This window comes from Myxine glutinosa, chromosome 2 (genome assembly GCF_964187855.1).
Source record: "Myxine glutinosa chromosome 2, kmMyxGlut1.1, whole genome shotgun sequence".
Lineage (NCBI taxonomy): Eukaryota > Metazoa > Chordata > Myxini > Myxiniformes > Myxinidae > Myxine > Myxine glutinosa.
The window spans coordinates 261,559,554-261,577,410 of record NC_136262.1 but is presented as its reverse complement, the minus strand read 5'-3'; the positions used below and the strand labels follow the sequence as shown (position 1 = coordinate 261,577,410).

General features: G+C 47.3%; 1 protein-coding gene and 1 long non-coding RNA gene across 3 annotated transcripts in view; one reads left to right on the top strand and one right to left on the bottom strand.

Moving 5' to 3' along the window:
* LOC137420592 (myosin-IIIb) overlaps positions 1–1,000 on the bottom strand; it is a 103,666-nt gene extending 102,666 nt beyond the window's left edge. Inside the window, exons 1-2 of one of the 2 annotated variants that reach the window (XM_078772499.1) lie at positions 942–1,000; positions 486–664 (exon numbers count right to left, since the gene is read on the bottom strand). In XM_078772499.1, coding sequence (XP_078628625.1) covers positions 486–644 — 159 coding nt within the window. In that variant the 5' untranslated portion in view covers positions 645–664; positions 942–1,000. The remainder of the gene's footprint in view (positions 1–485; positions 665–941) is intronic. The other variant, XM_078772500.1, reaches the window with a different exon arrangement.
* Positions 1–17,857, top strand: part of LOC144890746 (uncharacterized) — a 388,459-nt gene that overhangs the window by 332,871 nt on the left and 37,731 nt on the right. The window lies entirely within an intron of this gene.

The window sequence follows — 17,857 nt, the reverse complement described above, 5'->3', positions numbered from 1 at the left end:
AAATTGATGATCAGAGATCAAGCCATTGGAGCTGGATACCCGACTCGACACCTGCATCCACTGTACGTACTATATCAATATAACAACCAGTCTCGACCTGCACCGGTGTCTCACAGGCAGGGTGTGTGCGTGATGGCATTGACTGGCATCAATATGCGTGTCGTCCCGTGTGCCCGAATTCATTGGTGGACGTTAAAGATCCCAAGGTATCCTTCCTGAAGAGTAGGTGAGCCATCGCCGGCACCCTGAAAAAATGATAAATTCCTGCCCTAACCAGAAGAGGGCACTGCATCAGCGGCACAGCCGCACTCTCAACCCCACAGCAACCCCACAGCCTTGTGCTGAATACGAACGAAGAAGAAGAATCACATGAAAAAAATGTTTGCAGAAGCTGGACGACTTTTCAAATCACGTGACATGTTACACCTGATATGAGAATTCTTATAAAAACCTAACGAGGTGTAAAACAGGACAGGTGGACTCACGTAGATTTTCTGCTTGTTGTATCGCTCGCGCAGCGTTCCGAGGATGTGCTCCTCATCCAAGCTGGTCAACTTAGCAAGATCGACCACCTCATCACAGTCCGGATCGACCACCTCATCACAGTCCGGATCGACCACCTCATCACAGTCCGGATCGACCATTTTGGCCACGTCACAGAACTCTATTTGGAAGTTACACAAAGATAAACAGGTTTGCGGAGACTTGTCAAAACTTGCCCAAACACATGCCGAGAGTTAGTCATTTGACTTCATTGTCCTTCCCACGCCCACTCGAAACTTTATTTCGTCATCGTCACTTTAAAAAAACGTTTTTATAACTTATCGGATATTTTTGGAACTTGGACACTTCGTTGTCGGTCGCCATTTGGTACACACACTTGTCACACACCACAGTTGTGGTTAATGTTGCCGCAATGCGCAGCAACAACATAAACTCACCCCGAAACGCTGCAATGGAATTCAGTACAACCTGTTCTGTTCAACACAACCTGTTCAATATCTTGAATGGGCGGGAAATGCCTCACGGACACGCCCATAAGGGCGTGGCCAAAAGGTGGTACTCTAGTTCATTATAAAAACAAGGAAACATTATATTATTAGAGGAATCCATTGAGCCCATCATCACCGCACTATATCAAATCAACACACACACACACACACACACACACACACACACACACACACACACACACACACACACACACACACACACACACACACACACACACACACACATACTAACTTGGCTCGGCTCGCCGAGCGTCGTTACTGAGGAATGGGCTTCTTTTAGCTGAGGATAATGACTGCACCTGAGTTGCTGTGTTGTCATGATTTACACCAATCATAATACAAACAATTACTTTGCACAAATGTATTTGTTGTGTTTGTGATATTACATTTTTATAAACAATTTAGGTTGAATGTTTTTTTTCAAGAAAGAACCCCTCAGCACATACAAAGGGGAGGGGTAGGTGCAGACTGGAAGTTTGGGACGATTACACCTCATCACCACGTGATTCAAAACACCTCACCACCACGTAATTTAAAACACCTCACCACCACGTAATTTAAAACACCTCACCACCACGTCATTTAAAACACCTCACCACCATGTGATTCAAAACACCTCACCACCACGTAATTTAAAACACCTCACCACCACGTCATTTAAAACACCTCACCACCACGTCATTTAAAACACCTCACCACCACGTCATTTAAAACACCTCACCACCACGTCATTTAAAACACCTCACCACCACGTCATTTAAAACACCTCACCACCACGTCATTTAAAACACCTCACCACCACGTCATTTAAAACACCTCACCACCACGTAATTTAAAACACCTCACCACCACGTCATTTAAAACACCTCACCACCACGTCATTTAAAACACCTCACCACCACGTAATTTAAAACACCTCACCACCACATCATTTAAAACACCTCACCACCACGTCATTTAAAACACCTCACCACCACGTCATTTAAAACACCTCACCACCACGTCATTTAAAACACCTCACCACCACGTAATTCAAAACACCTCACCACCACGTAATTCAAAACACCTCACCACCACGTAATTTAAAACACCTCACCACCACGTCATTTAAAACACCTCACCACCACGTAATTTAAAACACCTCACCACCACGTCATTTAAAACACCTCACCACCACGTAATTTAAAACACCTCACCACCACGTAATTTAAAACACCTCACCACCACGTAATTTAAAACACCTCACCACCAAGTAATTTAAAACACCTCACCACTACGTAATTTAAAACACCTCACCACCACGTAATTTAAAACACCTCACCACCACGTAATTTAAAACACCTCACCACCAAGTAATTTAAAACACCTCACCACCACGTAATTTAAAACACCTCACCACCACGTAATTTAAAACACCTCACCACCACGTAATTTAAAACACCTCACCACCAAGTAATTCAAAACACCTCACCACCACATAATTTAAAACACCTCACCACCACGTAATTTAAAACACCTCACCACCAAGTAATTCAAAACACCTCACCACCACATAATTTAAAACACCTCACCACCACGTAATTTAAAACACCTCACCAGCAAGTAATTCAAAACACCTCACCACCACGTAATTTAAAACACCTCACCACCACGTAATTTAAAACACCTCACCACCAAGTAATTTAAAACACCTCACCACCACGTAATTTAAAACACCTCACCACTACAAAATTTAAAACATCTCACCACCACATAATTTAAAACACCTCACCACCACGTAATTTAAAACACCTCACCACCAAGTAATTTAAAACACCTCACCACCACGTAATTTAAAACACCTCACCACCACGTAATTTAAAACACCTCACCACCACGTAATTTAAAACACCTCACCACCAAGTAATTTAAAACACCTCACCACCACGTAATTTAAAACACCTCACCACCACGTAATTTAAAACACCTCACCACCACGTAATTTAAAACACCTCACCACCAAGTAATTCAAAACACCTCACCACCACATAATTTAAAACACCTCACCACCACGTAATTTAAAACACCTCACCACCAAGTAATTCAAAACACCTCACCACCACATAATTTAAAACACCTCACCACCACGTAATTTAAAACACCTCACCAGCAAGTAATTCAAAACACCTCACCACCACGTAATTTAAAACACCTCACCAGCAAGTAATTCAAAACACCTCACCACCAAGTAATTCAAAACACCTCACCACCACGTAATTTAAAACACCTCACCACCACGTAATTTAGAACACCTCACCACCAAGTAATTTAAAACACCTCACCACCACGTAATTTAAAACACCTCACCACCACAAAATTTAAAACATCTCACCTCCACATAATTTAAAACACCTCACCACCACGTAATTTAAAACACCTCACCACCAAGTAATTTAAAACACCTCACCACCACGTAATTTAAAACACCTCACCACCACGTAATTTAAAACACATCACCACCACGTAATTTAAAACACCTCACCACCAAGTAATTTAAAACACCTCACCACCAAGTAATTTAAAACACCTCACCACCACAAAATTTAAAACATCTCACCACCACGTAATTTAAAACACCTCACCACCAAGTAATTTAAAACACCTCACCACCACGTAATTTAAAACACCCCACCACCACGTAATTTAAAACACCTCACCACCACGTAATTTAAAACACCTCACCACCAAGTAATTCAAAACACCTCACCACCACATAATTTAAAACACCTCACCACCACGTAATTTAAAACACCTCACCACCAAGTAATTCAAAACACCTCACCACCACATAATTTAAAACACCCCACCACCACGTAATTTAAAACACCTCACCAGCAAGTAATTCAAAACACCTCACCACCAAGTAATTCAAAACACCTCACCACCAAGTAATTCAAAACACCTCACCACCACGTAATTTAAAACACCTCACCACCACGTAATTTAAAACACCTCACCACCAAGTAATTCAAAACACCTCACCACCACATAATTTAAAACACCTCACCACCACGTAATTTAAAACACCTCACCACCAAGTAATTCAAAACACCTCACCACCACGTAATTTAAAACACCTCACCAGCAAGTAATTCAAAACACCTCACCACCAAGTAATTCAAAACACCTCACCAGCAACTAATTCAAAACACCTCACCACCAAGTAATTCAAAACACCTCACCACCAACTAATTCAAAACACCTCACCACCAAGTAATTCAAAACACCTCACCACCAACTAATTCAAAACACCTCACCACCAACTAATTCAAAATACCTCACCACCAAGTAATTCAAAACACCTCACCACCAAGTAATTTAAAACACCTCACCACCAAGTAATTCAAAACACCTCACCACCACATAATTTAAAACACCTCACCACCACGTAATTTAAAACACCTCACCACCAAGTAATTCAAAACACCTCACCACCACATAATTTAAAACACCTCACCACCACGTAATTTAAAACACCTCACCACCAAGTAATTCAAAACACCTCACCACCACATAATTTAAAACACCTCACCACCACATAATTTAAAACACCTCACCACCACGTAATTTAAAACACCTCACCACCAAGTAATTCAAAACACCTCACCACCACGTAATTTAAAACACCTCACCACGTAATTTAAAACACCTCACCACCAACTAATTCAAAACACCTCACCACCAAGTAATTTAAAACACCTCACCACCAAGTAATTCAAAACACCTCACCACCACATAATTTAAAACACCTCACCACCACGTAATTTAAAACACCTCACCACCAAGTAATTCAAAACACCTCACCACCACGTAATTTAAAACACCTCACCAGCAAGTAATTCAAAACACCTCACCACCAAGTAATTCAAAACACCTCACCAGCAACTAATTCAAAACACCTCACCACCAAGTAATTCAAAACACCTCACCACCAACTAATTCAAAACACCTCACCACCAAGTAATTCAAAACACCTCACCACCAACTAATTCAAAACACCTCACCACCAACTAATTCAAAATACCTCACCACCAAGTAATTCAAAACACCTCACCACCAAGTAATTTAAAACACCTCACCACCAAGTAATTCAAAACACCTCACCACCACATAATTTAAAACACCTCACCACCACGTAATTTAAAACACCTCACCACCAAGTAATTCAAAACACCTCACCACCACATAATTTAAAACACCTCACCACCACGTAATTTAAAACACCTCACCACCAAGTAATTCAAAACACCTCACCACCACATAATTTAAAACACCTCACCACCACATAATTTAAAACACCTCACCACCACGTAATTTAAAACACCTCACCACCAAGTAATTCAAAACACCTCACCACCACGTAATTTAAAACACCTCACCACGTAATTTAAAACACCTCACCACCAACTAATTCAAAACACCTCACCACCAAGTAATTTAAAACACCTCACCACCAAGTAATTCAAAACACCTCACCACCACATCATTTAAAACACCTCACCACCACGTAATTTAAAACACCTCACCACCAAGTAATTCAAAACAACTCACCACCACATAATTTAAAACACCTCACCACCACATAATTTAAAACACCTCACCACCACGTAATTTAAAACACCTCACCACCACATCATTTAAAACACCTCACCACGTAATTTTAAACACCACACCACAAAGTAATTCAAAACACCTCACCACCACATAATTCAAAACACCTCACCACCACATAATTTAAAACACCTCACCACCAAGTAATTCAAAATACCTCACCATCACGAAATTGAAAACACCTCACAGCCATAAAACGCGAAATAAAAACACCTCACAGCCATAAAACACGAAATAAAAACACCTCACAGCCATAAAACACGAAATAAAAACACCTCACAGCCGTAAAACACGAAATAAAACACCTCACAGCCGTAAAACACGAAATAAAAACACCTCACAGCCATAAAACACGAAATAAAAACACCTTAAAGCCATAAAACACGGAATAAAAACACCTCACAGCCATAAAACAAGTAACAAAAACACCTCACAGCCATAAAACACGTAACAAAAACACCTCACAGCCATAAAACACGAAATAAAAACACCTTAAAGCCATAAAACACGAAATAAAAACACCTCACAGCCATAAAACAAGTAACAAAAACACCTCACAGCCATAAAACACGTAACAAAAACACCTCACAGCCATAAAACACGTAATAAAAACACCTCACAGCCATAAAACACGTAACAAAAACACCTCACAGCCATAAAACAAGTAATAAAAACACCTCACAGCCATAAAACACGTAATAAAAACACCTCACAGCCATAAAACACGAAATAAAAACACCTTAAAGCCATAAAACACGAAATAAAAACACCTCACAGCCATAAAACAAGTAACAAAAACACCTCACAGCCATAAAACACGTAACAAAAACACCTCACAGCCATAAAACACGTAATAAAAACACCTCACAGCCATAAAACACGAAATAAAAACACCTCACAGCCATAAAACACGTAATAAAAACACCTCACAGCCATAAAACACGTAATAAAAACACCTCACAGCCATAAAACACGTAATAATAACACCTCACAGCCATAAAACACGTAATAATAACACCTCACAGCCATAAAACACGTAATAAAAACACCTCACAGCCATAAAACACGTAATAATAACACCTCACAGCCATAAAACACGAAATAAAAACACCTCACAGCCATAAAACACGTAATAAAAACACCTCACAGCCATAAAACACGTAATAAAAACACCTTAAAGCCATAAAACACGTAATAAAAACACCTCAGCCATAAAACACGTAATAAAAACACCTCACAGCCATAAAACACGTAATAATAACACCTCACAGCCATAAAACACGAAATAAAAACACCTCACAGCCATAAAACACGTAATAAAAACACCTCACAGCCATAAAACACGTAATAAAAACACCTTAAAGCCATAAAACACGTAATAAAAACACCTCAGCCATAAAACACGTAATAAAAACACCTCACAGCCATAAAACACGTAATAAAAACACCTCACAGCCATAAAACACGTAATAAAAACACCTCACAGCCATAAAACACGTAATAATAACACCTCACAGCCATAAAACACGTAACAAAAACACCTCACAGCCATAAAACACGTAACAAAAACACCTCACAGCCATAAAACACGTAATAAAAACACCTCACAGCCATAAAACACGTAATAAAAACACCTCACAGCCATAAAACACGTAATAATAACACCTCACAGCCATAAAACACGTAATAAAAACACCTCACAGCCATAAAACACGTAATAAAAACACCTCACAGCCATAAAACACGTAATAAAAACACCTCACAGCCATAAAACACGTAATAATAACACCTCACAGCCATAAAACACGAAATAAAAACACCTCACAGCCATAAAACACGTAATAAAAACACCTCACAGCCATAAAACACGTAATAATAACACCTCACAGCCATAAAACACGAAATAAAAACACCTCACAGCCATAAAACACGAAATAAAAACAACTTAAAGCCATAAAACACGAAATAAAAACACCTCACAGCCATAAAACACGTAATAAAAACACCTCACAGCCATAAAACACGTAATAAAAACACCTCACAGCCATATAACATGTAATAACTAGAACGGGCACTCGGTAGAGCGCATACCTTCGCCGCAGCTACTGTTCTGTACTTGGTAAAAATACGATTTTGACCTTTTCGTGACCTTGACCTTGACCTTTGACCCGATTGCTCCCAAAATCTAATCAAATGTGTCCCGTATAATAACCAATCATCCCACCAAATTTCATGCAATTCGGTTGAATACTTTTTGAGTTATGCGAATAACATACACACACACACACAGACATACAAATAAATACACAGCGATCAAAACATAACCTTCCGCTTTTGCGAAGGTAAAAACACCTTACAGCCATAAAACACGTAATAAAAACACCTCACAGCCATGAAACACGTAATAAAAACACCTCACAGCCATAAAACACGAAATAAAAACACCTCACAGCCATAAAACACGTAATAAAAACACCTCACGGCCGTAAAACACGAAACAAAAACACCTCACAGCCATAAAACACGAAATAAAAACACCTCACAGCCGTAAAACACGAAATAAAACACCTCACAGCCGTAAAACACGAAATAAAAACACCTCACAGCCATAACACACATAATAAAAACACCTCACAGCCATAAAACACGTAATAAAAACACCTCACAGCCATAAAACACGAAATAAAAACACCTCACAGCCATAAAACACGTAATAAAAACACCTCACAGCCATGAAACACGTAATAAAAACACCTCACAGCCATAAAACACGAAATAAAAACACCTCACAGCCATAAAACACGTAATAAAAACACCTCACAGCCATAAAACACGTAATAAAAACACCTCACAGCCATGAAACACGTAATAAAAACACCTCACAGCCATAAAACACGTAATAATAACACCTCACAGCCATAAAACACGAAATAAAAACACCTCACAGCCATAAAACATGTAATAAAAACACCTCACAGCCATAAAACACGTAATAATAACACCTCACAGCCATAAAACACGAAATAAAAACACCTCACAGCCATAAAACACGTAATAAAAACACCTTAAAGCCATAAAACACGTAATAAAAACACCTCACAGCCATAAAACACGTAATAAAAACACCTCACAGCCATAAAACACGTAATAATAACACCTCACAGCCATAAAACACGTAACAAAAACACCTCACAGCCATAAAACACGTAACAAAAACACCTCACAGCCATAAAACACGTAATAAAAACACCTCACAGCCATAAAACACGAAATAAAAACACCTCACAGCCATAAAACACGTAATAAAAACACCTCACAGCCATAAAACACGTAATAAAAACACCTCACAGCCATAAAACACGTAATAATAACACCTCACAGCCATAAAACACGTAATAATAACACCTCACAGCCATAAAACACGTAATAAAAACACCTCACAGCCATAAAACACGTAATAATAACACCTCACAGCCATAAAACACGTAATAAAAACACCTCACAGCCATAAAACACGTAATAAAAACACCTCACAGCCATAAAACACGTAATAAAAACACCTCACAGCCATAAAACACGTAATAATAACACCTCACAGCCATAAAACACGAAATAAAAACACCTCACAGCCATAAAACACGTAATAAAAACACCTCACAGCCATAAAACACGTAATAATAACACCTCACAGCCATAAAACACGAAATAAAAACACCTCACAGCCATAAAACACGAAATAAAAACACCTTAAAGCCATAAAACACGAAATAAAAACACCTCACAGCCATAAAACACGTAATAAAAACACCTCACAGCCATAAAACACGTAATAAAAACACCTCACAGCCATATAACATGTAATAACTAGAACGGGCACTCGGTAGAGCGCATACCTTCGCCGCAGCTACTGTTCTGTACTTGGTAAAAATACGATTTTGACCTTTTCGTGACCTTGACCTTGACCTTTGACCCGATTGCTCCCAAAATCTAATCAAATGTGTCCCGTATAATAACCAATCATCCCACCAAATTTCATGCAATTCGGTTGAATACTTTTTGAGTTATGCGAATAACATACACACACACACACAGACATACAAATAAATACACAGCGATCAAAACATAACCTTCCGCTTTTGCGAAGGTAAAAACACCTTACAGCCATAAAACACGTAATAAAAACACCTCACAGCCATGAAACACGTAATAAAAACACCTCACAGCCATAAAACACGAAATAAAAACACCTCACAGCCATAAAACACGTAATAAAAACACCTCACGGCCATAAAACACGAAACAAAAACACCTCACAGCCATAAAACACGAAATAAAAACACCTCACAGCCATAAAACACGGAATAAAAACACCTCACAGCCATAAAACACGTAATAAAAACACCTCACAGCCATAAAACACGTAATAAAAACACCTCACAGCCATAAAACACGTAATAAAAACACCTCACAGCCATAAAACACGTAATAAAAACACCTCACAGCCATAATACACGAAATAAAAACACCTCACAGCCATAAAACACGTAATAAAAACACCTCACAGCCATAAAACACGTAATAAAAACACCTCACAGCCATAAAACACGAAATAAAAACACCTCACAGCCATAAAACACGTAATAAAAACACCTCACAGCCATAAAACACGTAATAAAAACACCTCACAGCCATAAAACACGTAATAAAAACACCTCACAGCCATAAAACACGTAATAAAAACACCTCACAGCCATAAAACACGAAATAAAAACACCTCACAGCCATAAAACACGTAATAAAAACACCTCACAGCCATAAAACACGTTGTGGCGGACACGAAAGCTCACTGGCGTGGTGACATCATTCCGCGCACCAAGTGGGTGGCGGCTACGCCCGAGGGGTAGGCGTGGCCTCAGGATATACACCGGGCGCGCAGCCCGGAGCGCGCCAGTGCTACAGTGACCTCTTTGAATAAAGAACATTAAACTTACCGCGTTGTCCGCTTCTTCCTTGATAGCAAGTCACGCGCGTAGCACCGCGTGCTTCATTGGTGACCTCCGACATTCGAGTCAGCCGTCGCTGACTACCCGAAACCGCGGCAACAATGGCTACCAACGCGGTCTCCATCAAGCTCCCCGAATTCTGGGAGTCACAAGCCGAAGTTTGGTTCCTGCAGGCGGAAGCCCAGTTCCGACTTTGAGGCATCACGGTGGACGAGACCATGTACTGCCACGTGGTCGCCGCCCTCGGGCCCGGCACGGCCACCCGTGTCGTATCGGTCCTAAGGGATCCACCTGCCAACGGCAAGTACGAGGCGGTCAAGCGTCTCCTCCTCGCCACGTTCGGCCTTATGGTGGACACACGGGCCGATCGCCTCTTGGACCTCCCCGAGATCGGGGTCACGCGACCGTCGGTCCGTATGGACCATATGCTGGCGCTCATGGGCGACGAAACCCCGAACGCTCTATTCCGGGCGTTGTTTCGAAGCCAGCTGCCAGCACGAGTCCACCTCACTTTGGCTGGATCCGCGTTAACGGAACCCCGTGCGCTCGCTGCCGAGGCCGACAAATACTACGCGGCTTTGGACACGCAGGCGAGTCTTGGCGCGGTTGCCGCTCCCGAGGCTCCCGAGGCTCCCGAAGCTTTCCCCGATGCACCGCACCTCGTGTCCACCGTCAGGCCCCGCCCACCACCACCACCGCCGCTGCCGCGAAGAAAACCGCGGCCTCCGACGCCGCAGCTGCCCGCCTGGTGTTTCTTCCACGCCAAGTTCGGCCACGAGGCTCGGCAGTGTCGCCCGCCGTGCTCATTCAGCAGGTCGGGAAACGGGCGAGCCGGCGCTCGGTGGCAATGGTGAGCGTCGGCAATTCCAACAGCCTTCTGTACATAACGGACACCTTGTCCGGGCGCCGTTACCTGTGCGATACAGGAGCACAGGTGAGTGTCGTTCCTGCCGGTACGTCCGACAAGCACACCACGGGCCGAGGTCCCGCACTGCTTGCGGGCAATGGTACGTCCATACGCACGTACGGAAAATGCTGTCTCTCTCTCTGCGGTTCGGAGGGCAGGTTTTCCGTTGGTCGTTCGTTACGGCCGACGTGCCGATGGCACTGCTCGGCGCGGACTTCTTATGTGCTAATGGATTACTGGTGGATGTAAAGCGCAGAAGGCTTGTCCAGGCGGAGACGTTCAGCTCGCTCGCGTGTGCGCTGCCCGCCTCGTTGAGCAGCTCACAGAGCGGCTCACCGAGCGGCTCGCTGAGGGGCTTGCTGAGTGGTTCCGTTCCAGCCAGGTTCATCTGTACGCTTCCGGCAGCGGACGAATTCGCCCACCTCCTCGCGGGTTTCCCGGCCCTCACGCGGCCCACCTTCTCGGCGGGGACCGTCAGGCACGGGGTGGAACATCACATCCCCACCGCCGGGCCACCGGTCTACGCCCGGGCACGCCGCCTCGAGCCGACGAAGCTCGCCGTAGCTAAAGCAGAGTTCGCTATGCTGGAGCGGCCCGGCATCGTGCGGCGCTCCGAGAGCACGTGGGCGTCCCCGCTCCACATCGTGCCCAAGTCCGGTGGGGGATGGCGACGGTGCGGGGACTACCGGCGCCTCAACGACGCCACCACCCCCGACCGCTACCCCGTCCCCCACATCCAGGACTTCTCCGCCTGGTTGGCGGGGATGTCCTTCTTTTCAAAGGTGGACCTCGTACGCGGCTACCATCAGGTCCCTGTCAGGCCGGAGGACATCCCGAAGACGGCTGTCATCACGCCATTCGGGCTTTTCGAATTTCTTCGGATGCCCTTCAGTTTGAAAAATGCGGCTCAGGCGATCCAGCGCCTCATGGACAGCATCTTGCGCGGCTTGGATTTTTTGTACGTCTACCTGGACGACATCCTCATCGCCAGCGTGTCCCGCGAAGAGCACCTTCGTCACCTCCGCACGCTCTTCGAACGTCTGGGCCAGCACGGCCTGATCGTGAACCCCGCCAAGTGCCGGTTCGGTGTCACTGAAATCGCCTTTTTGGGGCACCGCGTCACCAGGCACGGGGCCGTCCCCCTACCGGCCAAGGTGGAGGCGGTGAAGGGGTTTCCGCGCCCCCGCATGATCAAGGGGCTCCAGGAGATCCTGGGCATGTTAAACTTTTACCATCGTTTCCTGCCCCACATCGCCCAGCTCCTGCGCCCCTTACACGAGGCCCTTCGAGGGAAGCCGGGCAAAGGTGACATTACCTGGACCGAGCAGATGGACGCGGCATTCTGGGGCGCGAAGCTCGCCTTGGCCAACGCCACCATGCTCGCGCACTCGGCGCCCGATGCACCGATCGCCCTCACCACCGACGCCTCGGACTACGCGGTGGATGCGGTGCACGAGCAATGGGTGCGCGGTGCTTGGCAACCGCTGGCGTTCTTCAGCCGGCAGCTTCGCCCGCCCGAACGCCGTTACAGTACCTTCGACCGCGAGTTGCTCGGGCTTCACCTGGCAGTCAGGCACTTCCGCCATCTGCTCGAGGGCCGTGCGTTCACGGCCTTCGTCGACCACAAGCCGCTGGTTTTCGCGATGGGCAAGGTCGCCGAGCCGTGGTCGGCCGGGCAACAGCGTCACCTCGCGGCCATGTCCGAGTACATGATGGACATCCGACATGTCACGGGAAAGGACAACCCGGTGGCCGACTGCCTTTCCCGGGCCGTCGCCCACGCAGTCCACCTTGGCATCGACTATGCCCGGATGGCGGCGGACCAGGCCGCCGACTCCGGGGTCCAGGCCTTGCGGACCGCCGTCACGGGCCTCCGCGTCACCGAGGTGCCCTTCGACGGCACGGGCACGGCCCTCGTTTGCGACGTCTCCCTCGGGCGGCCTCGCCCCATCGTGCCCGCAGGCTGGCAGTGCCAGGTTTTTGACGCCATCCACGGCCTGTCCCACCCGGGCACAAAGGCCTCCCAGAGGTTGGTCGCCGACAAGTTTGTCTGGCACGGCCTCCGGAAGGCCGTCCGCGGCTGGACCAGGACGTGCCTCGCGTGCCAGCGCGCGAAGGTGCACCGGCATACCCAGGCCCCATTGGCCCCGTTTACGGTGCCGGCACGTAGGTTCGACCACGTGCACATGGACCTAGTGGGACCTCTGCCCCCCTCGCGGGGTTTCACCCATGTCCTTACCATGGTGGACCGCACCACCCGGTGGCCGGAGGCCATGCCTATGGCGGTGACGATGGCGGCAGACGTCGCGCAGGCGTTCATCGCCACCTGGGTCGCCCGGTTCGGCGCCCCCTCGGACATCTCGTCCGACCGCGGCCCCCAGTTCACCTTGGAGCTCTGGGCCACGGTCGCGCGTAGGCTCGGGGTCCAGCTGCACCGAACCACGGCCTACCACCCCCAGGCCAACGGCCTGTGCGAGCGATTCCACCGCTCGTTGAAGGCCGCGCTCCGGGCCACCCTCCGCGACGGTGGCTGGGTCGACAGGCTCCCCTGGGTCCTGCTGGGCCTCCGGACGGTGCCCAACGAGCACCTGCGCGCATCCGCGGCGGAGTTGGTCTTTGGACAACCGCTGCGGGTGCCGGGCGAGTTCCTCCCCGACCCCACGGCACCTTGGTCCGCGGCGCAGGAGCGTTCTGCGCTGCAGAAGATCGCCCGGAGGTTCGCCCCGGTGCCGACGGCGCACCACGGGCACCCTCCTACACACGTCGCACCGGAGCTTCGCACCGCGTAGTACGTCTTCGTCCGGCACGACGCCCACCGGACACCACTGCGGCCCCCGTACGACGGGCCTTTCCACGTGCTGGAGACCGGGGTGAAACATTTCACCCTGGACATCGGCGGCACTCCTGACCGGGTCTCCATAGACCGCCTCAAGCCGGCCCACCTCGACGTGGACCACCCACCGCCCAGCACCGGAGGCACGCCGCCCCCCGGTCCGGCACCCATCCCGGGTACAGCCGGGGGCATCCCACCTGGCATCCCTGCACCCCGGACGCCGCCGGTCGCCAGAGGGCGCTTCGGCCGGGTCATCCGTTTGCCCCGCAAACTGGCCCTCCAGGTCCGTGGGAATTCTGGGGGGGGGGGGGGGGCACATGTGGCGGACACGAAAGCCCACTGGCGTGGTGACATCATTCCGCGCACCAAGTGGGCGGCGGCCACGCCCGAGGGGTAGGCGTGGCCTCAGGATATACACCGGGCGCGAAGCCCGGAGCGCGCCAGTGCTACAGTGACCTCTTTGAATAAAGAACATTAAACTTACCGCGTTGTCCGCTTCTTCCTTGATAGCAAGTCACGCGCGTAGCACCACATGCTTCAATGTAATAAAAACACCTCACAGCCATAAAACACGAAATAAAAACACCTCACAGCCATTAAACACGTAACAAAAACACCTCACAGCCATAAAACACGTAATAAAAACACCTCACAGCCATAAAACACGAAATAAAGACACCTCACAGCCATTAAACACGTAATAAAAACACCTCACAGCCATAAAACACGTAATAAAAACACCTCACAGCCATAAAACACGTAATAAAAACACCTCACAGCCATAAAACACGAAATAAAAACACCTCACAGCCATAAAACACGAAATAAAGACACCTCACAGCCATAAAACACGAAATAAAGACACCTCACAGCCATAAAACACGTAATAAAAACACCTCACAGCCATAAAACACGTAATAAAAACACCTCACAGCCATAAAACACGTAATAAAAACACCTCACAGCCATAAAACACGTAATAAAAACACCTCACAGCCATAAAACACGTAATAAAAAACACCTCACAGCCATAAAACACGAAATAAAAACACCGCACAGTCATAAAAACACCGCGTTTCACGCGCTCGAAATTATAACAGCGAAATTTAATTGTGTTTTACAAAAAAAAAAAAAACCCGAATTTTGAAAGTCGCGCTATGGCAGACCAAGACGGCTGGGTTCCGGTAGAAGAGAGTGAGGCAGGGTCGATCCAGGACCAAATTGAGGGACAAGAGGAGAGCGAAGCAGTGAGGGTAGCAGATTCGCAAAATAGCGTCGTCACGCACGAGGTAGCGGGCGCGCAAAATGGCGCCTCGCAGATGGCCACGGCGACCACGCCCGCGACCGTGGTAGCGCCGCAGGTGGATTCGAACCTTTTTATGTTGCAAATGGGGGCCCTTATGGAGAGGCTAGAAGCAAAAATGGGGGTAATGGGAAACCAAATGGGGGTAATGAGGGACGAAGCGAGGGGTACCGGTGAGGGGTTAGACAAGAAATTTGGGAAGTTAGACAATAATTTTGAGGAGTTAGACAAGAAATTTGGGAAGTTGGACAATAATTTTGAGGAGTTAGACAAGAAATTTGGGAAGTTAGACAATACTTTTGAGGGGTTAGACAACGGGATAAAAGAGGTGAGAAATGGGTTAATGGGGGTAGAAAACAGAATGGCCGCTCAAGAGAATCAAATGGAAGGGATGCAAAAGGGGTTAGAGGGGTTAGAAAACAGTATGGAAGGCAAATTGAGGGACATGAGGGACCAAGCGGAAAGGGAAGTTAAACAAATGGAGCAGTGGATAGAGGGGGTCAGAATGGGGGTAGAAACCAAACTGGATGCTCACAGGGAGGAAATGGAGCAGATGAGGGTGGCATCTGGGCAGGAGATGCAAGTAATGGGAGAGGAGATCAGAAGAGGTGTGAGTGAGGAGGTCGGAGGAGTGCGCGAGGAGGTGAGGCACTGTAAGGAGCACATGGAGAAGGAGGTGAGAAAGGGGACTGTAAAGTTACAAGGGGGCAGAGAGGACCTGACGCAGGAGGTGGAACAGCTGACGGAGGGACAAAAAGGACTAACGGAGCAGGTTCAAAGGAACACTGCGGTATTAGGAGGGTTAAAAGCGACACAAAACGACATAAAAAACGACTTGATAGCGACAAAGAGGCAATGTCAGATGGTACGTGAGGGACTGACAACGAGGTTGGACGAGGTGACAGAGGTAATGGAGACGAAGGACCGGCAGGTGAGGACGCACATGGAAACGGTCAAGGTAGCCTTAGAGGATGAGCTTGAGGAGACGTACCGGGGAATAAAAGAGGTGAAGCAGAAATTAGAAGAAGTGGAAGAAGGGGTGAGCGAAATTAAGAAGCGACGGAGAGAGGATAAGAAAGAGATAAAAGAGGAGATAAAAGAATTGGTCCAAAGTCTGTGTTTGGATCGTGATGATGTGCTCATTAACCGGATGAGGGATTCGCAGGTGATGGAGGAGAAGCGAAGAGGAAGAGGACCCGGTGTAAGTGGTGACCAATATGGTCGTGCGTATGATGCGCCAGGTGATTTAAGAAGCTTGGGGGTCGAGATGGACCCGGGTGTTCGTGAGAGGCCGTTGGTGAAGTGTGCGACAGGTCTGGTGTGCGAAAGAGGAGGTGTGCGAGAAAGTCCGACTCTGGGGTGTGTGAGGAAAAAGTGCGTGCCAAGGAGTGAGGGTGCTGGCGAGAGTGAGTCGGTCGTAGCGCGTGTGCGAGGGAGCACATGGAAGCGCGGTGTGGTAAGTGTTACAGAGGGTGTGACGGGAGAGTGTGCGCAAGAGTGTGCGCGAGAAAGGTGTGTGACGAACGGGTGCATGGGGAAAGAGTGCGCTGTCAAAGGCAAGGAAGAATGCACGCCTGTGGTGAGTGTTACAGAGGGTGTGACGGGAGAGTGTGCGCGAGAAAGGTGTGTGACGGACAGGTGCATGAGGAAAGAGTGCGCTGTCAAAAGTAAGGAAGAGTGTCCACATGTGGTGAGTGTTACAGAGGGTGTAACGGGAGAGTGTGCGCGGGGAAGGTGTGTAACGGACGGGTGCATGAGGAAAGAGTGCGCTGTCAAGAGTAAGGGTGAGTGCGCTGTCAAGAATGGAGGTGAAAGTAGTGAGAGTGACACGGAGTGTGAGTTGGTTGTGACAGGTGAGAAAGGAAGCACACCTGGAATGGTAGAGCGTGAGTGGGAATGCACGCTGGAATTGGTAGTGAGGCACGTGGTTGGATGTGCGAATGAGAGCACACCTGTGGTTGTCACAGAGGAGGTGACAGAGGAGGGGGCGCGAAGAGGTGTGTTGGTGAGGTGTGCGACCAACGAATGTGTGCCAAAGTGTTCGGTGGTCAGGTGTGTGACCAAGGCTGTGAGTGGAATGAGTGTACCTGGGTGTGTAAGGAAAGGTACGAGGAGCATGGGAACGGCTGGATGTGTGAGCAAGGAACG